General features: G+C 34.7%; 1 protein-coding gene across 8 annotated transcripts in view; it reads left to right on the top strand.

Annotated features, from left to right (window-relative positions):
* The window catches only part of LOC142329928 (KH domain-containing, RNA-binding, signal transduction-associated protein 3-like), a 267,918-nt gene that overhangs the window by 78,112 nt on the left and 163,344 nt on the right, over window positions 1-26,462 (top strand). For all 8 annotated transcript variants that reach the window (XR_012757626.1, XM_075374943.1, XM_075374918.1 and 5 more), the window contains exon 2: window positions 22,575-22,699. Coding sequence is in view for 7 of the 8 variants with exons in the window: in XM_075374943.1 (XP_075231058.1) it covers window positions 22,575-22,699 (125 nt within the window). In the remaining variant the exon portion in view is untranslated. The remainder of the gene's footprint in view (window positions 1-22,574; window positions 22,700-26,462) is intronic.

The following is a 26,462-nucleotide window of genomic DNA, read 5'->3' as shown; positions in this document are numbered from 1 at the left end:
AACGCATTCAATGCTACTTCAGTATTTGGCTGCTGGGTATCCGATCGATCACTTTAACCAATACTCTTTGTTTAATTGATTCTGTGGTATAGTTTTGTATTTTTAAACTGAAAATTATGATTACTGAATTTACAAGTGGTGGTAGGACAAGTAAAATTTATCTTTAACCACGCTTCTCTTCAGACTTTCACTTAAATCGTTTAAAATGTGCTATATAGTTCGATGAACCTATTTGGGCGGTTTTGACAGATCATTGTTTGGCTCCAATCTTTCCTGGAATTTTTCAAACAGAAAAACCCGAGTAGGTAAAATAACCTACTAATTGCTATAGTAATACCGCAATGGAACTTGTGTTGTACGTAATGTACAACGTCCTGTTACAAATCTTTTGTTCACCCTTCAGACCTGACCTGAACAAGCCTAAGATAAAATGTCTTTACGTATAAATCGTAAATATATATTTCGTAAATGAAGAAATGGAATTTCCATTGCGTTGAGATTATTAGGTTAATAATTAGGAGATTATTAGGTGAATTACATTATTAAAAAAAAAAAAAAATGAAAATGCTCGTAATACAAAGTTTTTTTGATTCGTTGGCACCTCTAAAACAAAGTTAATTTATTAGTTATTATATAATCAGATAGAAAACCAAACAAATTCCAGAATTTAACTCGTTACAAGCGAGTTCGTTATTGGCGGGTTCATCTGTATTTCATATTTATGTATCTCAGGCGATTCATCAAAAGCATTTAAATGATTTAACATAAGAAATTTCGTTTAATCGATTTTTTCCCCAGTATTTTGTCCATATCTCGATTTATGTCGTCTTGGCTGTTTTTACGAGATTACACGTGAATGTCATCTTTTAAACAAAACTTCAGGCTAAACTTTCGTTAGTTGAAATTGATTAGGAATATTTACAATTCTTATCTATTCTTCATTGAAAAATTTACCAGTTTCTGGTTTCTGTTACAAAAAAAATAATAAAAATAATTCATAAATATATTATGTGTACAGGGTTGACTCCAAATTGCACTTCAGTCTCTCGGGAAATAATTCTGTAGCCAAAAATAAGAAAAAGGTTCATATAAACATAGATCAGAGAACTGTATGGTAGGGAGTTTCGGCTCGCGAAACATTTGGCCCTGCTTTCTGCTATCCCCTCTGTAAATTTAAACCGTACTAAAATTGCTGGGTTTCAAATCCAGGAGTAACTTTAGGTGATTTGTTATGGTTTTTGATGTAAGAAATCGAATGAAAGTTGGTCCCAAACCCATTATCTTCACTATTTTACCTAAAAGCAAATATAAATGTCTACTTTGTAGAGAATTTAATTGTGGGAAAATTGATGCAAATAACTCAATTAAAATTAAACAAAAATTGAGTTCAGTATTAATTAGAAACAAAACGCACAAACTGGATCAGAAAAGCGATACGACTTTACTTTTTTTTAGAAAAAAAAAAGTTAATGAAAACAAATGGATAACTTATCAGTAACCGAAATAATATATAAAAAATAGGTTAAAAAAAACACAATTTTTCGTTTTTTCTTAAAATTGTTACCTGAAACGCTGAAAACATTTCTTCAAAGGAGTTGTTCAATGTGGCTGCCATTCACTTCAATGCAGAGTTCAGCCCGGCGAATACATGCTAGCCATGGCACGTCAGTTATAATAATAGCATCATATTATTCCAATAGTAGCACCAGCTTTAGAAGGGCGGAATAAGCTAATGTCTTCATCTAACCTCAAAGGAAAAACTCCGCTGGGGTGAGATCGAGGTGGCCATCTTACTGATCCGTTTCTTACATGTTCTTCCGTATTAAATAATTCATCACATCACAGCAGTAGTGAGCAGGTACGCTAACATTGAAAGACTACATTTGCATTTTACCTGCAAGTGGGGAATCTTCCAAGAATTCATCAAATTTCGCCGTCCATTGAGCCTTGCTAGTAAGAAAAAAGCGGCTATGACTATCACCTAGAGGAGACCACTCCACACACTAAAAGTAAAAGTGCGTTGGAAATGACTTGCAGTCTCATGGGGTTTTTCTTCTGGCTAGTGCGAGTGTTCGATAATTTGCATTCCATCGTCGAACTCGCCTCTCCCAAGGCCTCAAATGTTTTACGATCGGTTTACGAAGAAACACTTCGATCTGGATAATTTCCCCGGTATTCACGCACAGTAATCGATTAATTTTTATTCACTTTTCCATAAATTAACAACATGTCCGTCATCTCTCTAAATGAAAACAAATTTGTGATATGTATTGTGAATGACTGATCGAACAATTGCAGCACATGTACACCGCTCAAATGAATATTAAAATGCTAGACAGTAAACTTAATTATTGATCGGCTATATTAATTAATGCCAACCAGTAAAAAAAAAATTGTTTTTAAAGTATTTTTTTAAATTTATTTTTAGAATTTTATATAAATTGTTGAATTTAAAATCGTATCACTTTTCTGATCCAATTTGTGTGTTTTGTTCTAATTAAGGTTGAACTTCTCAAATTTGTGTTAAATTTCAATTGACATTATTTACATAAATTTTCTCAAAATTAAATTCTGTCTACAAAGTAACTAGAAATTTTCATTTGTTTATTTGTAAATTAACAAAGTTATTTTATTCCAAATTTAAAAAAAGTGTATTTTCCAACAAAGTATTTTCGTGTTTTACCCAATTATTCCAAAAACCTAAGTGAGATAGAGGTGTTGGGACTATTTTTATTCAATTTCTTGTATAAAAAGTACCATAAGAAAGCACCAAATTTACCCCTTGATTTGTACCCCAAGAATTTTAGTATGATTTAATTTCATAGAGGGAGCAGAAAGCAGGGCTAAATATTTCGCGAGGCGAAACTCGCTATATGAATTTTGCGTTATATGAATTTTGTTTCTTATTTTCTGCTATAGAATCATTTCCCGAGAGATTTCCGTGCAATCTGGAATCGCCTGTATCTTAAGTGAAACTTTATTCTTTCTTTCGTTTTGGGTGGATATCAGACAGAAATTTCAAACCATGAGAATTATGCTAAAAGAATTGTGTACAACGTTTACAGAACCGTTGCTGAAATTTCTAACTGCATTTGAAATTTCGCCAGGACAGTATGTTGTGATTTATGCGCTGCGGTTGAATTCTTGTAAACAATTTTAGAAAGCAAATAGCAAACTAAATTTGAAAATAAATTGAGAAATATTTACGTTAAGTTTTGTAAATTCATGAATAGGTACTTTTTGGGAAAGTAACGATTCTATTAATAAAAGTTATTTTTATTACAAACGTTTTGCAATTAAATTTCTGAAAAAAAAAATGGTTTAGATATTTGTTTTACATACCTTTTTTTAATATAATTAATTCGGCACGTAAATTCGAAACCTGCATGGAGAATGTGTTAGGAAAATTTTGTAGGGCATAAATATCACCGCATTACGGGATTCGAAATTATTAGACCTATGCAAAAAGTACGGTCTTTGTCTAATATCGGTAGAATTTTACATTTTATTGAAATAAATAATGCGTGATTTCGTATAAATTGTTGGAGCATACGCAAATATGTCTTGTAACGGATCGCATTTAAAAAATGATTTCAATGTAGGTATTGTTTCTAATATGATTTTATTGTATTCACGAGTTATTTTTAATTAACAGTTGTCAATAAAACGAAACTTGCAATGTTACTCGGAAATCTTTTTTTTTCGTAACTGTATTGATTATTTCTTTTACATCACTGTAAGGGGAGTGCTCGAATAGAGGTGGGTAATGCTTTCTCCGTACAAAAACCTTATCAATGACTAGTTCAGTTTTTTTTGTGGGAATGTATTTTGTAATTACTTATTGACTGACGATGCATTTTCTTTTAAAACCTGTCTGATTTCAAATTAAAAAAAGAGTTCAAATTTCAGTGTAAAATTTTAGCTATTAAACAGTGTTACTTTTTAGCACCAGTAATTTTACGAGCTAACGTGGAGTGAAAAAATAAGATGGCCATTTAGTTTTGCGAACATAAATTTTTACATCTTATTTCGCAAAATATATCGGTTCAAAAAGACAATGCCAGATTTAAATAATACAGCTTGGTCCGTTATAGAGGGAAAAAATTTCTGTTCAGAAAAACGACAAAGTGGCGAAGATACATAAAAAAAAAGTTACGAACATGCTTCTAACATTCTTGTAGCATTTATATAAAATATATTTTTGTATAAGTAACTAATTTTTTTATTAATTATAATATTACTTTATTGATTTTGCAGGTAAGAGAAAAGTACGTTTCAAGTAGAGTAAATTTTCTTTATGAAATGTAAGATTGTACTCGGTCTTGCATAATACGCTTTTTATGTTAAAGTAACTTTTTGTTTGCGGTAAGGTAAGCTAGAAGTAGTGTTACCAGGAATCTCATGACCGAGCAGAGGGAATGCCTTTATCACCATGGAATTCCCACCTTAAATTGCTGTGTGAAATTCTTGCTTGCGGGATGAATTGTTGGAATATCAGTTAACACGTTCCTTAAACGGATACGTTCTTTCGCTTTAGTTAACCTTTGTTTTCAACGCCTCTTACTTAGTATGTATTATTCATTTATATTATCATTCAAATAAAGGAAACTCGTTAACTCGAGTTTAAAGTTACAACGTTATTAAAATTAATTCGGTAACTAGTTTATTCTTAATTGAGATATGCATTTCAATTTCATAAATATTTTCTTCAGTTCTTGTTTAACTGGTTAACGATAGGTTTCGTACCGAGCAAGGTATAGTACTATTTTCTGTATTGATGAGGTTGGGTATTTCCATTTACGTATACCCCCGAGGGGAGCAGTGTCGGATTCGCAACAGGTCCTTCTTTTCTCCCTCTCCGGTCATCTACATCGCAGGGCTTTTTTCTAGGCTTTCTGACTTCTCAATGTATCCTCTCGTAGTGATGATCCTTATTCTCCTGACCATTCTCTGGCTTCTTGCTGTCCCTTCTTTCTCAGTATGTTATCAGGGAGTTTGGCTATATGCTCCTACTCCTTCCTGCCTTTCAGCATATACTCAACTGTTACTTCCGGCGTTAGCCAATTTAGGCCAATGTTGAAGCGGTCCTCTTCCCACATGACACACTGATACATGTATTCCGTTGAGTCTACCTGTGACAATACCTGTACACCTGGGAGGCTCTAATTCCGAATGTATGTATAGTACGACTTACTCTACCGATTCGCACTTATATCTTTCCTTTTATTTAAAACATTGCCAAAATTACGTTATTCTTTTTTTTCCGTCACTAATTTCTGGGCCGCCAGAAATACTTCCATAAAAATCACGTAGTTTTCTTCTTTTTCTTTAATTATGGAGATTATTTATTTACTATTTTAAGAGATATGTTGATATAATTTATTAAAAATTTACTGTGACTTGGGAATACTATTTTATTTAGGTATTTTTTTGGCATCCTTGAACATCTTATCGTTTAATTTCGTTCTCGTGCAATTTTGGTCTATCCAGAAACTGGTATCTTATCAAAATAAACCCTATACCGTTTGAAGTAATTCTTTGGTCCAAGGTATGATATTCATTACCCGGCATAACAAATCGCCTTCTGTTAATGAATTTAATGTTGCCTCAAAAGCTGGCTTTAAATAGGGCAGCTCGTATCTTTACCGCCTGTCAATTTATTTTCATTGAGTATTATTCTACTTGCTCGGTTAAAACTGTACAAGTATTTATTCAAAGAGTTTCCTGATATTGATGAAATTTGTACGGGAGAATTGATCACTAATGTGTTAAACCTCTTTTTTTATTTAAGTAATTCTTGAATACTGTATTTACTGTTAAGCGAACAATAAACTTTATTTCTTCAACTGAAGAAGAACGCTTTTTTGTTCCAAAAAAGCGTTAGTAATGAATGATATTTACTCGTTACACACAAAAGACTTAGGTTATGAATATTTTAGCCTTACTCCCCGAGCTACGTTTATGTTTTACTCACGGATGTGTGGTGTTTACTGATATATGAAGTAAAAGTTTCTTTCCGGCGATTTACGGTTAAATAAACGTCTTAAAATATTTATAATGATTAGAAAGAGATGATTTTGGATTTTTTAAGATTAATATAAATTCTTATTTAAATTCTTCCAGTCTTAAAATAACCTGTTGAATTAATGAATATTTATTACTATTTACTTAAGACGGCTATTACACCCTGTTTGTAGTAACGGCTAGAAAAGCGAAAGACATTCGAGATATTGCTGTTTCGTGAATAAAAACGTATAATTAATCATGCCCGATGCTGCCGATTTTCTTTCAGTGAGAAATCCATATTCATTGTAGGGCTTCTTCAGATATTACGATTTGTTTTTTGAGCTTACCGGAGCTCGGATGGAATTTTTGAGGAATACACGTTTGTATGTTACGGAATTTACAACGAATCGGTTTGTAAGTATGAAATTGGCTTCCTATAATAGTATAAATTTTCGCTTATACATGAACAACACTTGCGATTTCAGGTCGTCTCAATATTATACCTCAATCTCAATTTTGATTCTAACAAAGATTTGTTGTATGAGAACAGTGCGAATATGGCGTTATCTATTAATTCGCATATTTTAAAAATGAGTGAAATTAATTAAATGAAAACAAATTCATTTGAAAAAAATTTAGGTTGTGCATGTGAGCTAGCTTTCCAAGAAAGAACTGTACCGAGACAGTCCTTACAAAACTGTACTAAACTGTACTTTCAAAGAAAGAAAATTTTCTTATTGAAGATAAAACATCTGTATTAATTGATTTTGTGTTTTCACTATCCAGTTTTATTTTATTATGTTTTATTTTATTAAATTTTTTCTGCCCTTTATATAGGTAAGAACATACATATAATGACGGAAAACAGCAATGGTTCGCGTTGAAAGTGCTCTTGTGATGGTTAAAGTTTTTTTAACCTTGAACTTATTCGTGGCCTTAAAAAAATCAACGAACTGCGTAAATACGAGAAAACCCCCCGGAATGAAATTACTAAGGTGTGATTTGACGTTTGTATTAGAATTTCCCTTGAATTACGTTTATATGACTGTTAATTTCAACATGCGCTTTGGCCTTGAAAAGTTTTACGAATAACGTTTGTGAATTTTTAAAATCCTTTTTCTACTTTGGCCTTTTGAATCTGATGCAGGCGAGTCCATTACCACTGGTAACCGGTGATGGTTACGACGTTTTGCATTGAGGCGCATTTTAAATAGTTATCCTTCATAGGTTTGACCGTGAAAATTTCGTTGTAAATAGGGCGCCGACAAATTGAAGATATAACTTCCGAGGACCTTTTTTTGTGAACCTCGGATGAATTAGTCCTGAAAAATTTACAAACATATACGAGGTTTGTAAATAAAGTAATGAGACTAGTTTTTTCGGCAGCGAAATTTGAAACACTGTGAAGTTAGTAGCAAACATTGGTTATATGAACAGCTGATTTATAGTAGGAATTAATGTTTTTGGTCTATTGTTGCCACGGGAGACGAGTTTTTATTTTGCGTTACAAAAATGAGTGATACTAATTATTAGCAACGTTGTACAATCAAGTTTTGTGTTAAAACTCTGTGGGAATGCTACCGTAATCTTTTCAAAATTAAAAAGGGCGTATGGAGATGACGCTCTCTCACGAGCCCAAGTTTTTAGGTGTTTTAAAGCATTTTCAGATTGCCGGGAATCAGTTGCTGGCGATCCAGGCTCTGGAAGACCGTTAACGTCAAAAAGTGACAATGTTGAGCGAATCTGAGAACTGATACGGTACGACCGGCGATTAACTGTCAGAATAATTGATTTTGAACCTTACCACAGTCCATCCAATTTTGACAAACGAATTGGATATGGAAAAATTTGTGTAAAATTGGTCCCAAAAAACTTCAACGATGAACAGAAAAACCATGTGGTAAAAGTGTGCCGCAATCTTCTAGAGCGAATTGAAACTGATCTTAATTTTCTAAAAAATAAAAAAAAGTTATTACTGGTGATGAATCTTAGATATTTGAGTACGACCCAGAAACAAAATCCCAGAGCAAGGAGTGGCACACTTCAAGCTCACCACGTACCAAAAAAGCAAAAATGAGAAAATTAAAACCATGCTAATTTGTTTCTACGATAGTAATGGCATTGTTCATAAGGAGTTTTTGCTACAGGACAAGATTGTAAATCAATATGTTTTTATTGCGCTGCGATTTTATGGGATGATATTTATATCTCCTCTCTAGTATTATGAAATGGTTTTTTCCAGGTCTGTTGCAGGTGCAGACTGGTTACAGTGATACACCCTAGGGCCCTTTTTTTTGGCTTCCCTTTATTAGATACACGTGCGTCTAGAAGAAATAACTTTTGTTCTTGAAATTGTTTTGAACACTTCTAATTTGATAAGGTCCTCGTGAACTCGAATTTTGCTATATCAATTTTAAGAAACGAACATCCTCTTTTCCAACCCAAGATGTAGATGACCGCCGACGCACAGCGACGAATGCGAAAGAAAAGCCCAGCAGTCGTCTGACGGAAGAGAGTATAGGCCAACACTTTCCACAGTATCGCCCTTTTCATGACCGCGGTTTACGGTTTGTAAATTATTTACAGCCGGTTTCATGGAATGGCAGGCTAAAGTAGAACGAAGATTGAACAGGTAGTACGGATTGAATCTGGCCGACATGGGGTTATAACCCGAGTGAAGACTTCCCTACTTGGTTTTGTTTTACCAATCAACCATCCTCCATTCCTGACTCTGCCAGCACGTGCGACTCACTCCGGCGAGGGAAGTGCTTTGCATCCTCCCAACAACTAAGGCCCCTAAGAGGCGCGTTCCTGCTAGGCCGGAGGGCTTTAGCACCGAAAGGACTTCAGGGGACGGACTGAAAGGGGAATCACGCCGGGTGAACGGATCACATGCGCGGCTAGTTTCCCAAGGTCAGCCACGGTAAATATTCCAATCTAGTGTAAAGGATCGGAACGCTATACAAAATTCTGTCCATAAATAAAACAAAATTATAACCGCCAAATAAATCAATACCCGCCCGTTAAAGGAAAGACAAATCAGTAAGACTTTTGTCCAGGCTTTGCGATGAGTTGGGAGATTTATAAATCTCCCGGTACCCTAGCGTTTCGTTCATTAAATTTGTTTTACACATATGTATGTTTGTATGTACTTATAAATAAAATTTCTTTTCTTTATGGAAGATTATTATTCGGTTGGAGGTTGTATACAAATGTTTATTGTACAGGGTCATTCAAGGTAACCGGATGTTTTTGAAGTGGGTTGTACTCGGGCGTTCGTGGTGGGAGGGGCACGTGGCTGGTGTCTGACGTTTCCTTTGTTCATAGCATTTACATTTTAGTCGTTGAGATGGAGCCGTGGATGCTAAGACCAACGCCTTTACGCGTATGACAGTTTTGTGCGAAATGACGAATCCGTAACTGCTGGTCAACGAGATTTCCGCCGTCAGTTTAATATCCATCGTAATGCAAGTGTCCCTTCTCGTAACACAATATTGCGATGGGTAAACAACCTTCCAACAAGCGGTTCAATATTGAAGAAAAAACCACCGGGTCCTCGACGAACCGCTAGCACTCCGGAGAATATCGAACGAGTAAGGGAAGCCATTGTCAGAAGCCCACGCCGCACTATTCAGAGGCTTTCAGCAGCGCTTCAAATGAGCAGAAGTACGGTAAGATGAATTCTGCATACAGACCTGCATTTCCATTCTTACAAGATAGCCGTTGTGCAGCAGTTAAACGAACAAGATTTCACGCAGTGATTACAATTTTGTCAACAAATGCTTACCATTTTTGAAGAAAATGATAATTTGTTATTGTTAATGAGTGACGAAGCCCATTTCCATCCGAATGGCTTCGTCAACAAACAGAATTGCCGGTATCGGGCAGAAAGAAACCCACATCAGCTTCACGAGAGACCACTTCATAGCCCAAAGGTGACTGTCTGGTGTGCAATAAGAAAGGTCGGTGTTGGACCATATTTTTTTGAAGAAAATGACGCTGCCGTAACTGTAACAGCTGATCGTTACATTGCGATGTTGAATATGTTTTTCATCCCTGAGTTACGAAACCGAGGAATCGATTTTCAAAATGTGTTATTCCAGCAAGATGGAGCTACAGCGCACACAGCGAGGGCAACGATGGCTGTTCTCCGTAACTTGTTTCCGGGACGGATCGTTTCCAGATTCGGCGACATTCCTTGGCCCCCTCGGTCCCCCGACTTGAGTAGTTGTGATATATTTCCGTGGGGGTTTCTGAAATCGCGTGTGTACGGCAATAAACCGCGTACATTGGAGGACCTAAAGATCGCAATTCGTCATTACGTCACCCAGATTGATGTAGACACGCTGCAAAGAATTGAGGCCAGTTACAGTGAAAGGCTACAACAATGTATTTTTTTTTCTCCTACATCCCTGGGCGCTATAACAATGTATTGCCCAAAATGGACATCACTGGCCGGAAATTTTTCGTTCATGAGTAAGTAACAAATGCTTTGATTTAACAAGTGTTTCAGTACCAATAAAACTTTTTTAAAGTAAATATTCAATTTTTTTATGATTATTTTAAAAACATCCGGTTCCCGTGAATGAACCTGTATATGAAATATAATTGGTATCTTATCATATTAAGAAATTCAACGTATAAACATATTTTGGTATTTTATGATTCATCGGAACGTAAAAGAATTTTAAGAACTTAATTCTACACAGCAATTAACAAGTAGTATAATAAAAACGTATAATGTTGTCAAAATGTTCAATTGTTAAAAAAAAAAAAAATTATTGTCCTAATACTTAATAGTACTTAGCATCAACCGCTCTCCATATAATGAACGGAAGTGCCACTATAGTAAATGTTTCTTGTTAATACTAAAAATGTGCCATAACACGTGTAAAATAACATTCTAAGTTCTTGCTTCAAGTTCTGAATAGTTGAAAGAATATATTTTAATTCGGTCTTAAGGTTGCAATGAAATATTTAGTTGGTCATTTCTTTGGGCAAATTGTTTATAATTTGAATAGGAAACTATGTTTCTGTAGATCTGTTTACGCATTTGCGGAGAGCAATTTATTCGTTCCTTCAAGTTAACAATTGTAATCTAAAGTAGATTTAAAAAAATAGACTTTCAAGTCTTCTTCTGTAAAGTATATTTTCGTACTTGTGAAGTACGATTACAATTTTATAACCGACCATATTTTTTTTCGTTTCGGTAAAAATTTTACAAATGTAAAAAAAAACGTATTTCGTTACAATCAGCAAAAATAGATATCGGTATTTTGGATCTTGTGGACTGAACAGGTTTTTTGTTAATAATTTTAAAATGTTAGTTGCGCATTGTCGATTCTATTTAATTATTATCGTACATTTAATGTAGGGGTTTTATTGTGCGCACATTATCAAATGAAACTTTTGTCGCTAAAGTTTATAAACCGGGGAAAACATTTCTTCATATAATATATGAGGTAGGAAAAGTATTTGTTGTATTTGGTATTGCCGGGATTATTTTTATTTCAAAATTGTTTCTCGATTGAAATATTTGCTTGAATTATTCTGGTGTTAATAATTCTCGTACCTTTTTACTTGTCAGTTTTTCCTGCTGATTGTCTCTTCATTAAAGTTTTTTTAATTATAAATTCTATATCGTTGCTACTTGTTAGTCGCGCGACAAATAGAAGTTAGGAGTTTATCCCCGCAACCTCTATCCATTCACTCGGGTAATGAATGACTCTACTAATTGCGTTCGTTTTAAGACAGATAGCGCCCACTCTTCTCTAACTAAGTTGACATTCATTTATTGCGGCAATATTGTTCTTACTCTTAATTAAATGGGGGTTCTTCTCGAATCAGAAACATACGATACGATTTATGATACGTGTGATACATGCGTGTCATAATTTGTATATAGCTAGTTATACTTCTATATTGCGTGAATACGTAGTTATGATCTCTCGCGACTGAACAGTTTAATTAAAAATGGGTAGTGAAGGTTTTTGTCGAGCGAGTTGCGTGTTGAAAATTGGATTTTCCTATTTCACTATTATTAACTCGGCTGTTCTGTTCGGGTCAGTATGACCCGAAGGAGCTTTTATTCGTCATTTCTTTTCCTCTGAAGATTCTACTTAGTTTTTAAACTTTTTACTTTTATTTTGAAGGATTTTGCCGTATGATTATCCTTAATATTATTTTTTATTATTTTCCTATTTTGTAGTTTGCACTAATGTACTGTTTGGGTCGGTATGACCGATGCGTATTACAGTATTTCAGGTAGTTTTTATATGCTCTGATTGAGCTGGGTTGAGGATGTGTGTGTATAGTATGTCCCGGTTTGCTTGGATGGAAGTTTGACATTTCTGAACTTGCATGTATTATATCATCATCATAATGTTATTATTAAACGCTATTCAAATGAAATAAATAATTCATAATGAAGCAAACGAACATTATATAACTGAACGTTTCCACAAATTTTACATGACTTGCAATTACGCAATTCTCAACATGAATTTTTGTCACGTCTGGATGTGTCAGTTCCACACAACAGGCATGGTACTATAAAATATAGCTGCAAGCATTTCGATCTATTTAGTCTTATTTCATTGTTTTATATAGTGCAATTTGAGTATGGCAAATTGAGAATTATGAGAATGATACAAGTGCCGAGAGTGATGATTGTGATGACTGATGGCGATAGTGGAGCAGACAAAGAAATTATGCAGCATTTACAAGCATACTTCAGAAGGATGGAGAGATTCAGTGGAAGGTGGATTCAGGGAAAGATGACAACAAGGACCACAAGCTGCCCAAAATATCAATAATGCACCCGGTTTCATGGATATGCATCTTCCTGGATAAAATACTTTACGAGTTCGTTTCGCCTTATTTTCAAGTGTATCGAAAATGAAGTTATAAAAATGACTAACATTGAGGGGTCTCGAATTGATGGAGAAAAGCGGAAGAATTTAGACGATCTCATTTCAGGCGTAAGAATACTGTGGATTATTTTTATTGGCGGGGGTTTATAAATCTCACGGGGAATCAACAAACAGCTTATGAGATCCAGATACTGGTCGTTTCATATTCCGTGCAACTATGAAATGTTTGCCTTGAATTGTATTGTTCGATATCTCGAGTTATACTTTTTGATAATATATGGACACGTGAAGAACGAAAGCGTACTAAATAGCTCTTTTGCGTAAAGTTTGGGAAAAGTGGGTAGCAGTTCTACCAAAATTATATTATTATTCTGATGAAAATGTAACGATTATTTTCTTGGCCGTTGCTCTTTCAAACAATATATTTCCCGAAAACCTAAGTATGGTGTAAAGATGTGGTCTTTATGTGATAATAATAAATAATTTATCAGAATGTTGTTGTTTTTATACATAATACAATTAATTTCATAAAAAAAGTACTGGAGGTTTAATTCAGGTTTTTTGTACAGCAAATTTCTACTAATGGTGCGTCTCAGTGATAAAATTTTAATTGTTTTTTATAAATAAGGAATTTACAAGTGAACATTTTGGGAACCGGTTTTTTTTTCTGAATATTTGACGTTCTGTTAGTAAAAGGAATTTTAAAAACTAGGGTGTTTGCCCAAAATTCTTTTACGAAGTTCATGCGGAATTCGGAAATTATTTTATCTACATACTAGAAAGAAATATACAGCAAACAAACCTATAAATGTTTCGTTTACCAAACGTCCAGTTTATTTTTTTACACGACTTATTTCCACGTGAATACTAAAAATTATAAAATTCAAAATATCAATTAAATGTTTAAAAAATCAGCAATTTTTATTACCAGATAAACTAATATAAAAATGAACTTCCAGTCGTAAAGTTAACATAACGTTAACTCCAATTAAATTTTTATGATAATTTGGTTAGATCGGCCAATTCCCTTAATGTCGGGGTTAGTTAAATACGTCAGGGAAAGTTTCGCATCTTTGGCACCGGTCTTTTTTCTATTTTGTTTTCATTCTTTTTAGGTTTTGAAAACTCGTAATTTAATATAATTATTACATTGTGTTTCTTCGGAATTCTGCTTGTTCTTTAGTATGTATAGAGTCCAATTTTGGGGAAAAAACAAACGATTAGTATGTTTTCCAGTTAAATGATCGTTAAGGACAATTATTGCGTTGTATTAAATTTTTTATTTTCTGAAATTATTTTTTTAACCGGGTAGAAGAGCGAGTCGGAAATGAACGTTACTATTACATAGCAGATAGTAGAAGTAAGTCTATGTTTGACTAGCATTAGGTTCTACTTTACTGCTCTTATGCCCTTACCAACCAACAACAGTATATTATCGACGTTTTGGGCGAAGTGAAATCTACCAAAAAGGTAAAAAAGAGATAAGTGAATCAGTATGTTATATTTTGTATTAACATTTTATCATCTGATTATTATAAATCTTAAGTTGATTCAATCTACTGGATCTTTTTTGCCTGTCTGTTACAACCACGATTGCAGTTCTGTTAATTTATATTGTTTGTTTATTTGGTTGTTCGTTTAATTAATTGTCTTATGATGTCTGGGTTATTTACGAGTTAGTGCAATCGACTCTACAGAACTGCCGTAATCCTAAATAGTTCACCGGCTTAACGTTATTAAGTAAAGGCAAAAACATGGTTCCGGTTATGAGTTCTATCTCGCACAGCGCTCAATATTTTTGGGAACATTTTCGTTGCTTTTCCCTCCCGTTTTTCGTATGCACAATTTTCGTACCTTGTTATGTTACAAGACAAAACTTTCTGTAGGGGGAAAAATTATCCGTAAGTAAAGAAATGTAAAAACCAGTTTTGAGTTTTAGAATATTCTCAGCATAGTTTGTTGTATGACGTTTTTGATGCAACCACGTATATAGCAAACCTTGTTTTTACAGTCTGTTACGTTATTTTTGGATTATTATTGTTCTGCGGAACTATATTATTAGTATGGTTGTAAAGATGGTTAAAATTACGTTTACATTAAAATACTACGTACTTATTAACTTTGAAATTATTTCTATTTCTATATAAAATAGCGATATTTTTTTTATAAATCTTATTTTTTCTTTCTACTTTGAATATGTTGTGTATAATGCAATCGGTTGTGAGCCAGCTAAATCTGTAAAATTGATATGTGTAAAAAGTATGTATATCTTTCCCATAAAAAAGGATGGGATGCGTGGGTTTGTTTGTTTGATGTGTATACTCACATTTTTATTTTAGGTGTTATTGGCGCAGTGGGACCACGTGTGCGTCGGGCAGCTGCGCGCAGCGCACGAACGGTTCATACTTCTTTATTCGAACGATTTATTTTAATTGTATCTGTGTTTTGGGGATAAAAAGGAAAACGTTGGGATTAGAGGTATGTTAAAAAAAAAACAACTCTGAATCTGTTAAAAATGTTTGATTTTTGGAGCTTTTCGTAGTAAAAGTTTTTGTTGTTAGTACGCTAAATTCATGAACAACGTTATTTAGTTGCAGTTGGCAGTAACATTTTCACGTTACTAACATGAAATGCACTAAACACGCACATGAAATAAACTAACATGCATATGAATCTGTTATTAATAGATTCATGTGCAATGAAATATATAAACCATGTAACATTTTTGGGGCGGGTCGTAGGCCCGCTTTTATCTAGTAACCAATATAAAGTATATTTACTTTATACAAAATTTTAAAACATAAATATTATTATATTTTATTGCAGTTAGAACACCTTATCCAGCTATTTTTGTATAACATTCCTGTAGGTTAATAGTTTCCGTTGTACAGTAGTTTTCTCCTTGTCTAAGAATAAGTAATTTTTTCTATTTGTCTTATAATTCGAATTGAGTCATGCGATCGAATTGATAAAACGTTTACGTTTTAAAAGTTAGACTAACATTGGAGTCCTTAATTATATTTTACGATTCTGTTTTTTTTTTGGATAGAAACCTTTATGCTCTACCCCGCTCATTTTTATGTACACAAATGTTTTTTTTCATTTCTTATTTGTAATTACATTTTCTTTGCCGCGCTGTAAAACTCGTATTGTTTTTTTTCTGTCGCATTATGTTTAATGAAAGTTTGCATGTCATTAAATAAAATGTTTGTTTTAATAAAAGGAAATATTTATCTCAAGTATTTACTGAAAATACGTTAAACAAAAGACCATAAAATTAGCCTTTTAGAGATAACCGTATTTCCTTTGGATTCAACTAAACTGTAACTACTATAAACGGTTAGCTTTGAACGACAGTGTTGTCTGCGTATGTAAGTAGGCAGACACGGCCGTAAATCAATACATTTAAAAACAGGTTCAGATTAGTATCCTACTTCCACAAATTTGTTGCCTTAAGATAAACAAGGCTTCAAAACAATTTAATTATTACACGACAGTAAGGAATGTTGCGAAAATAAAATAGAAATAATTGCTCCGGTATAAAACTGAAGGGTAAGTCTAATGCAGGTTTGGTTGTTTGTATTCGAACGATAAATTATATTTCAAATTTTTTGCATGTTAAGAAAAATATATGATAAATTGGTCTTAATAACACCACTGATTACTTATAAATGATGTTTATATGAAAGGGAGATTACATGAAACGTTCATGCATGCTTGGGTTAATTAAAAAAAAAAATTATGTATTTTAATATAATTAGTTCCAATATTGCGGGGTTTTTTTTTAAAAAGCTATTCCGGCTCTGTGAAATCAGGGAATTTTTTTGGATTGAAACATAATTTTTACAAATGCTTTTACGGTACATAAGTTTAATAATTTAAGTAAAATTTAAAAGATAGGGTGGGGAAAGAGTTATTGAGAAAAGAATTCACATTAAAACGGCTGACGATGTTAAAAAAAAGAGTGAGTTGCTTTACGAAATTGTAGTACACGGTACGTACTCTGAACTGTACACAGTTTTGCTATGTAACGCCTTAAAGACATTATACTATTTTTTACGCATGGTTGAAATTCCAGTAATAATGGAATTATGTTCCCTTAAAATGGGGTTTCCACACCTTTGTTAACAGAAATTATTTACGTCTAGTACTAGTAGTATTTAAGCGTGTTTGTTTTGGTTCAAAATAGGTCTTGTCTATTCTAAAATAGTCATCGAATCCGACCGTCGGTAAATTATTTTAAAACTTCTGCTCCAAATTTCTTGTAAACATTAATTTTATCTACATGTAACAAATTATGCCACGGAGAAGTAATCAAATGAAAAGAGGGTAAGTAGTATGCGATATAGAAATGCTACAATCGTTAAGTAAATTAGAGAATAAATGAGAACTCGACTTATTGTCTTCGAATTTTTATTTTCATATTTATTAATCAAATAAAATTGTAAAAGATTGAACAGCGTAACTGTAATGTTTTAACACCTGATTTGTACTTGTTTAACAACAGTTACCTTTGAATTTTTTCTTCTTAATAATGAGTTACGAAATATAATTATATCAAGGTATTGACTTAGTACGCATTTAAAGTAAACTGAATTAATGTTACATAATAATTCATTTATTTAAACTGTTGCTTTAAACGGTAAGCTGTTCTTTTCATTAATTTATATCCTTTTTAATTTTATATCCAAAACAAAATTGTTGTTTGTATAAATTCCATCGTTACGTCTTAGTGTTTTAGACGTTCTTAAAAAAAGTTAAAAAAAGAACTTAAAACGAAGCTTAACTAACTAGGTAAGAGGTCAGGTCTTATCCAAGTATAAAAATCTTGCTTTAGGAGATGTTTTAGTATTAATCTTTGCCTTCTAATTGCATAATTTTAAGAGGTTATTTTTTTCTTAATTTTTCTTGTTAACTCTTGGCCTCACTACTATCCTGCTATGCGTTTGGTTTACTTATACAATCTGTAAATCACGGATAAATGTCGAGTGATGGCTAACTTTCATTTCCGTATAAAGTACATTATTTCCCTACATTGTTTGCTATAAATGAAACGTACTTTTTAGAGAGAGTGTGAAAAGAGAGAGAAAGAGAAAGAGTGAGCATGAATCTGAGAGATAGTTGGCAGTTAATTGCTGTTTAATAACAATTTATCTTTAATTCATTGATAATAAGAAACAGGACTGTTTATCCGTGCAATCCGAATTTTATACTTTCGCGCTTGAACGTTACCCGTCTTTGTATATTACACAGAATATTGTATAACTTTTCATAATTACCGTAATCTTCTTATGGATGTACATTTTAACATATGACCAATTAAAAGTCATTTTATAGTAGTAGTAGGTTAGCCTCAGCTAGCGCAGTTATTTTATTTAATAATTGAATAAAACAGCAGGTATTGCTTCTCAGCCGTAAAATAATTAACTAATGGCAAACGTTTAAGTTAGGCTATTATTAGCAGCTGCACTGTAGTCTGTGCCTTTGTTACAAACGGCAGAGTTAATAGGGCAAAGGGTGCTGGAGCGTTTCTAATCTGCTCGCATATTGCCCTCTCGTCTGCGCTGTGGTTTATTTTTACCCGGTTGATATAACTCGGTCGGGTCATAGGAGTCCCGATGAAGAGCAGTGCATAACGCTGTAAAACAGAATTTTTCTCTGTAATAACAGACATTTTGTTTACGACCAAAATTTACATTATATATTTCTGTAGAGTATAGAAAAATTTAACGGGCATTTTCAGTCGAACGAATTTTTTTTAATTTATTGACAGCTACTACAGGATCGTTAATTTGTAACCGTTGTTGTTTTGAAATTGTTCATCATAACATTGTTGTGTTAATGGCGACTTGATTTCTTGAATCGCCGCATGTATCGATGAAACAAAAACTACTCACAGATTTTGTTTTTTTTCTTGTTGTTTATTATCCAACCTGTTCCTATATATATACCGCAGCGAAAGTTACTGTATCCGGAATTTTTCACTTTACGTTGGAGAGCCTACAAAGTAAAAAACAAAACCGTTCGTTGAAAATAATAATATATGTATGAATGATGTGACACGGGTTTCATTTTTATCCATTTGAAAGCCATTTTTATCTTTTAAAGAGTTGGACAGTTACAATACCGATGGAAAGGACAACTGAAAAGAATGTGCCGACGCTTAAAGATTGAATTAATTTTGTTTCTTGCAGTTGTTTTGCTAAAGTTTCTTGTATTCGCTTTGGAAGTTTTTATCATCTGGTATTTCACGGATAGTGGATAGTAGCCCTATTACTGAAAATAAAATAATTGCGAAATTTCTAATGTGTAGATTGGTTCGCTCGATTGATTTTGATTGTGTTTGTGTTTGTAGTTTTATTTTCTCTGCTGCTGTAATCAGGAAAACTGATAAAAAAATCCCCATTCGTTAGTTATTCCATCGAAATTAATTTTTTTGTAAGAAGGCGTGAAGACTGTCTGTTTGTTTTATTTCTTAACTTTTGTTTTTATTGTAGGAGTAATTGTTATGAAAAGTTTTCTTTAAAATTTCACGTAATATTACTAAAATGGTGTGCATTATCTTATCGTAAGGTTTAAAGTATGGAACGTATTCTTTAAATGAATTTTAATCAAACTAATCTTCAGTTATCACTGGAGGTTTTTTGCACAAATATATATTGTTTTTTAAAATATTTTTTTTTATAATTTTAGTTTTTTTTGATTTGAGGAAAACAAAGAGCGACGTAATTTTTTTGTTACTTGTTTTAACGTTTGAATGTCGTAATGTCGCATTTTCGTTTATGAAGTTGAAAGGAAATAATTCTTTGATAGTGTGTGAGCATAATTTGTTTGTGAACGATTTTGTTCTAGTTTTATTAATTAAGATTAGGCTTATGAAACTGCTGTGTGTAGAATTTAGAATTTTTAAATGTATCAGAAGGTGAAAAGATCTTACATGTTTAGTTTTTCCTACAAAATTATTTTCCTGATGAGATGATTTTTCTTTTCGTGTATCTAATGTTCATAATTTTTTGGGAGTTGAATAGTAAATATCATCATTTTTGTTGAACGTATTATTTTATTGTCTTCTAACTTCTTAGTTTTTTGTCGAATAGGAAATGTATTTAAGCTAAAATTTATAAATTAGATGATGTCACGTAAATGTCTGCGTTGGTCTGTGGCTAGGGTACGGTAAAGTTTCCACCTGTACCGATCGCTGAATAATTTACGGGACCACCGGTGAGAGTACGTACGCTCTCTAGAGGGAAGTGGAAGCGTGAATCAGTCGTTTTACTTTAAAAAGAGTTATTTTCTTCCTATTGCTCTGGAGAAAAGAAGAGGTTATTTATTGCTTGCGAATTCAAACTAGTTTGTTGTTCTAGCATTATTGTGATATGATTATTATTGATTTTTTGTTTTGTTGGCGGATCGGTTCTGTACTTTTATGTAAGATATTTGTGTATGAACGCTTTATTAATGAACTTATTCGTTCGCTCATTCAAAATATAGAACTTTAACTTATTCAGTTATTTAATGGTAAATAGACGTCAGTAGAAATTCGGTGCCCAACAAAAAATACGAACTAAGCTATTTGTCGTGTTTTCTGATTGTGGTCTCTTGAATAAACAAGTGTTTTTTAGTGATGCAGGCTACGTTTTGTTTTTCTTTTAATGAGATGGTTTTATTAATTTTGAAAAACGTAATGAAATAATAATAAAATTCTGGGTGTAGGAGCGATTAAATTATATTTTGGATTTGGAGGAAAATGTTCTCAGCCGTTATTTTAAAAGTCTCAGTTGATTTTTGCATATTACAATTCGTGGTTCTAAGGGCAAGTAAAATCCTTGTCCAAATTGATAGTTACAGTAATCTAATCGAGATAAATTACTTTATTTTCAAATTGTGCTTATGCAAATATTAGCATTATACGCTTATCCTTTAATCATACACAGACGTTCAAGGCTCGCTTCGCTCGTCGTTAAGTCCAGATGACCGTCATCTGGACACGACACGTTGATATCCTCATGTTTGTGAGAATATTAAGTATTTTTCAGTTATTCGTTAAAAAAAAATATATATATTAAAACTTAATTATATTTCTGTCGCCATTGGAGACGTTAACGATCTCCCTCACCCTTTTTTCCTTGCAAGTGATGTGGATGCGGAATCTGTTGATAGGAACATCACAAACGATTGTTTTATTGTTTGTGAAAACGATAAAACAACGGAGAATAGCAGATTTCCGTCGTCAAATCTCTGATAATTTTTTTACATTGATGAGCGGTTTACAAATCATTGATGAGTAGATGAAACAAAAAAAGTTATTGGCGCGCTGCATCTACGTCGGTGGGTTGAAACGAGTGTGTAACTCGTTTTATAATAATATCGAATTCGAAGGTGTTATTGCTTATTCCGCAGTACTTTCCTGTAGAATGTAGAAGTTTTACTTCGAGAGTTTTTCTAATTCGTAGACGAAATTTTTTTAAAAATATTTTCTATTTTTACGTTGTGAATAGAAAATTAAGCTCGGCATTAACACGATTCGTACGGATATGCATAGTGTTTAATCGAAACTCTTAATGTTTTGTCGTGTTATTGAAAAAACTAACTCGTTGAATAGTATGGGACTACTCTTCTCAGCTTATTATGATGGAAATTATTTAAAATAGTTAGTTCAGTAAACTGAAATTAAAACGGTATTATTCGTTCCAGGGTGGGAAAGATAATACAGTTGCTGCTACGAAGTCGTATCTTGATGTTTGGCAGCTAAAAAGACATCCCGTTTTGTAAATTGTTACTTTAAAATTAAAGTTAATTTTAATAATGAATCGCAAATGAGGAAAATTCGAAAAAATTCAAAATTTTTGTCATTTCAAATGTTTGAAAAAAAGTTTATTGAAATTTAAGATTTAAATATTTTTCATTTGTATTATTATTGTTGGTTAGTTAATTTGTTTACAGACTTTCTTGTTTTTATTGTCAACTAGGTAAATCGCTGTTTATCTACATTTATTTATTTAGTTTTTGTATCATACGCTTAGTATGACGCTGGTTTTTCTCTTTGCAACTTCATTATTACTTGATCAGCATTACCGGCTAGGTTATTTTATATAACGTAATTTTTATTTCGCCATCGTTATTATTATTTGTTTTAACCGATTAACCTGGCGATGTAAATATGCCTACGTGAACAAATATGTTTTGGTCGTAATATAGGTTTAAAACAATAAAAACAAATCGGTTTGATTTGTGTGTTTAATGCAGAATAAAATTAAGACAATGAAATTGACTTAATCAAATTACATCATCAACGTTAGAATTACCGGTATGAAATAGATGTTTTTTATTGTATTTGTTTTGATATGATTTTTCAGATGCGTTTAAAACGCTGTAACTTGCTTCATAAAGGTTCAAATCGAATGCGCTCATGTCGAATAAAAATAACGAATAATGATATGACATCAGTACTCGATTGAAATGTTTGACTAAATAGTCAACGATACAAGAGATAAGACGGGTTGAATTATAACGTCTACGATGACAGAGATAATCCTTGTAAAAGTACGTTTCCATGAAGTTTGCCACTTGTAGTATTTTTAATGTTTTTAAGTGTGAATTTTTGAATTGTTAAAATAATTTTATTATTTTTTCGAAACATTATTTAGAAAATTGACTTAATGATTTTGGTGTTAATGGTTTTTTTGTTTGTTACAGAGGTTAAACAAGCTCAATCTCAAGGGGGCAAGTTATTGCGTGAAAATCGTTATGTAGATATATACAGGGAGAAACCGATAAGAGTAGCAGTGAAAGTCCTCGTTCCGGTTAAGGAACATCCAAAAGTAAGTGAGAAGTTTTTTCTAACTGTTTCCTTTTGAATTTTATAATTTAATAATAAATGAAGGTCGAAGAATTCAAACCGTTATTTTGCTCGTAAGTCATCGGACTACTTTTCGTTTTTGTGAACTGTAGTTCACACTATATCTTGTCGATATTTTACTAGCAGTTAGCTGACACAACCCTTCGTAAAATATTTCTGCAGCTTTTAACTAATTATTATAATTTTACCGATGATCCTTATTTATTAATTAACTGTACATAGTTGAGGATATGAATATAAGTCATGGAGTTCATCGGTAATAAGTATGTGGAGAACGTATACAGCAGAGACGCTTTCGTGTACTTCGAGTAAAGGAACTTTTTCTCGTGACTCGCTTTCACTCTAGCAATGATAGCCAATTCCTACACATTCATGTATTATCGAAAAGTCAACTATTTTGGAAATTTCGCTTTTATTAGCCGTTCATTTATTTGAAGAAAACATAATTACTTTGCCTCTACTTATCGGATAATTATTTTATTACATCTTAACTTTCATTTTCTCACCTCCGTGGTTCATTGTTAAGTAGTTATTATTAGTTTAACCGCAAACAAAGATTGTGGACTACTTTTTTGTTTCATTTTTTTTTACTTTTTATTATTTTCTTAGTAAATCAGAAAAAAATATCCGGCTACAGTTACAAGAATTAAGCAGTGACATATAGGATCAATTGAGGGATTATATTTTCTCTCGTATATCTTATTCCATACAAAGGTTTTAAGAAATTTGGTTATTTTAAATTTTTGTGAAGAATAATAATTTCTTTGTCAAGATAAATATATAATAAGCTCGTTGTTTCCTCAGGGAAATATTTTATAGTAGGTACGTAGGTACTAGTTAATTCAGCCTTCTTGTTAACGTTTTTGTTCGATTATTTTAATTGATTAAACAGATTCTTAACATGTTGTTTTTACTTTTTTGTATGCGCTCTTAATAAAATTAAAATGCATTACAACATTGTCCTAACTGTTAAAAAAATATATTTATGTTGGTAAAATGGTATCTTTAAGTAGGGCTGTAAAATTCTTAAAGTATCAAGAATTTTACGATATTAATTTTTATGATTCAACAGTTTAATTCATTTACTCGTCTGCAGAACAATATCTGTATTCGACATTATGTCTGTGATCTGTTTGTAGGTATTGGACATCAGAACTTCGTAAATTTCTAAAGTTATACATACTAGCTACATTTTGGAGGAATGGGCAGATTAATCTGCACCATTCCCGGGCGGCCACGAGCGAGGCCATGAGGCTCCTTAGGAGTACGACCTCGAGGTCCTTTTGGTCCAGGAGCCATACGCGGTCGCGGATAGGGTGGTCGGCTTCCGCGGGGTGAAAGTTATTCATTCTCGTGGGGGACGGCCGCTCTCTGCGATCGTGGTGGGCTCAGACGCTCTGGGTGTGTTCTGGATGCCCCAGTGGTCTGATGAGCGATTCACCGTGGTGCGAATCACGAGGGGTACGCTCGATGTCGTACTCGTGTCGGGATACTTCCAGCTTGGATGGAGTATCGATGACTTGCTGGCGAAGTTGGGCGGGATTCTGGACAGTCTCCCGGGCACCAGAGTGTTGGTTGCCCTGGATGCTAACGCCAAGTCTACCGCCTGGGGTTCTCCACTCACAGACCCCAGAGGCGCTGGTCTCGAACAGTTCGCAGAAGCCAGGAACCTCTACCTCATTAACGATGCGGAGCAGCCACCAACTTTCTCCAGCGAACTGGGAGAAATTTACATCGACGTCACTTTGGTGACGGGTGACTTGCTTCGGAGGATAGGTAGTTGGACTGTCTGGCCCGAGGCTAGTGTGAGCGATCATAGGTTTATAACCTATGATATTGCTTACGGAGGCGGTCTAAGGGCACCAAATCCAGGTCGCTACAACCTAAGGGGCCTGGATCAGCGCAGGCTGAGGCGGGTATGCGATGCTGCATTGCAGGGATTGCAGTGGAGCATGGAGTCCAGGGAGGAGGTGGAATTGATGGCGGAGCTAATCGGCCGGGCCATCACGACGAGGTCCTACGGCGGCCTAGGCCAATGGACGGACCCGTCACAAGCAGCCAGTCCGCTGATCTGAGCGTTCCTGGAGCCGTCATGACCTCATTTTCCGGGGGGTCGTCTGTGGAAGGCAGACGGAGGCCCGGCAAGAAATGGTGGTCCTCTGACCTGAGCGTGCTGCGCGCAAGAGTGAGGTCCGCGCGGATAAGGTACCAGCGCTGCCCCCTAACGGGGATTATCGTTAACCACGTGCGCGCTGAGCGTCTTCGGATCTACCGGCGTGCCCGTAACACATATGTTCACGCCATCAAGGAAGCCAAACTCAAGTTTTGGAAAGACTCCATGCGCGAATTGCAACGCGATCCCTGGCAGCTCGCAAAGACTTGTTACAAGCCAAAGCCATTGCACGTGTTGTCCAGTGTTCGATGCGGGTTAGGTGGTCGTGACCACACGTTAACATCTGTAGCGACCTACCGGGCGTTCCTGGATACTCTGTTTCCAAATGCTCCGGAGGGTGAAGCGGAAATCGGCGTTAGGGCGGGTGAAACACCATTCCCTGGCGTTCGGACCGTGGAACCCGAAGATATAGACCGAGTGGTTTCTCGAATGGCATTAAAGAAGGCACCGGGGATTGACCAACTTGACCCGGATATTTTCCATCATTTACTGCCTGTCATAAGGGAGCCTCTCGGCAGGCTGTTCACGGGATGCCTAAGCTGGGGCTGCTTTCCGGGTTGCTGGAAGGTGGCTTTGGTAAGGGTACTCCTGAAACCTGGAAAGGATCCTGGTGAGGTCGGCAGTTATCGACCCATCAGCCTCTTGCCGGTCTTCGGCAAGTTGCTTGAAAGGCTGGTTGTGGAACGGCTCGAAGAAAGCATCGATATGAGCCGTATTCTAAATCGAGGCCAGTATGGCTTCATGAAAGGGGTTGGCACTGAGGATTGCATCTTAAATGCTCTTACCGAGGTGGAAAGCGCCGACTGCAAATATGTTTTGGCTATTTTTATTGATATAGAGGCAGCATTTCCTTCCTTGTGTTGGAGTTCTGTCCTCTATGCTTTGGAACGCCCCCCAATGTTCCCGAAGCCACACAGGCCGTGGTAAGAGACTATTTGTCTAACCGAACGGCTCTGTTTAAAGATGCGCACCTAGTTGTGGAAAAGTCCGTCACCAGGGGAAGCCCGCAGGGTTCCGTTCTCGGCCCCCTGACGTGGAACCTGGTGTTTGACGGATTTCTGGGTTTGACTTTCCCAGAAGGAGTCACGGCCCAGGCTTTCGCCGATGACTGTCTCCTTTTAGTTCGTGGAGATTCACGACCACAGCTAGAAAGCAGAGCGCAGGCGGCCTTGTCAACCGCCGAAGGCTGGATGGACATGCAAAATTTAAAAATTTCTGTGCCCAAAACGAAGTTTATGCTTCTAAAGGGCGCAGACAAATTATCATGCAGTCGAAACCCCCACATTAAATATAAAGGCTGTGTAATCAGCCGAGTAAGGGTTCATAAGTACCTAGGTGTTTTAGGATTGCTCGGAAAGACTACGGGCTGTCGGGCCGCCAAATGTACTTGGTGTACCGAGGCGTCTTCGAAAGTATGATCGCATACGCGGCCCCGGTTTGGGCGCATAGGTTGGACAGGAATAGAGCACTACTTCAAAATTTAAGGTGTGCCCAGCGCAGAGCCATGATAGTATGCACTGGTGTATTTAAAACAACCTCCTACGACGCTACT

The sequence above is a fragment of the Lycorma delicatula genome, chromosome 1 (assembly GCF_047948215.1).
Source record: "Lycorma delicatula isolate Av1 chromosome 1, ASM4794821v1, whole genome shotgun sequence".
NCBI lineage: Eukaryota > Metazoa > Arthropoda > Insecta > Hemiptera > Fulgoridae > Lycorma > Lycorma delicatula.
The sequence above is the reverse complement of the archived record's forward strand: the minus strand, read 5'-3'. Positions and strand labels throughout refer to the sequence as shown.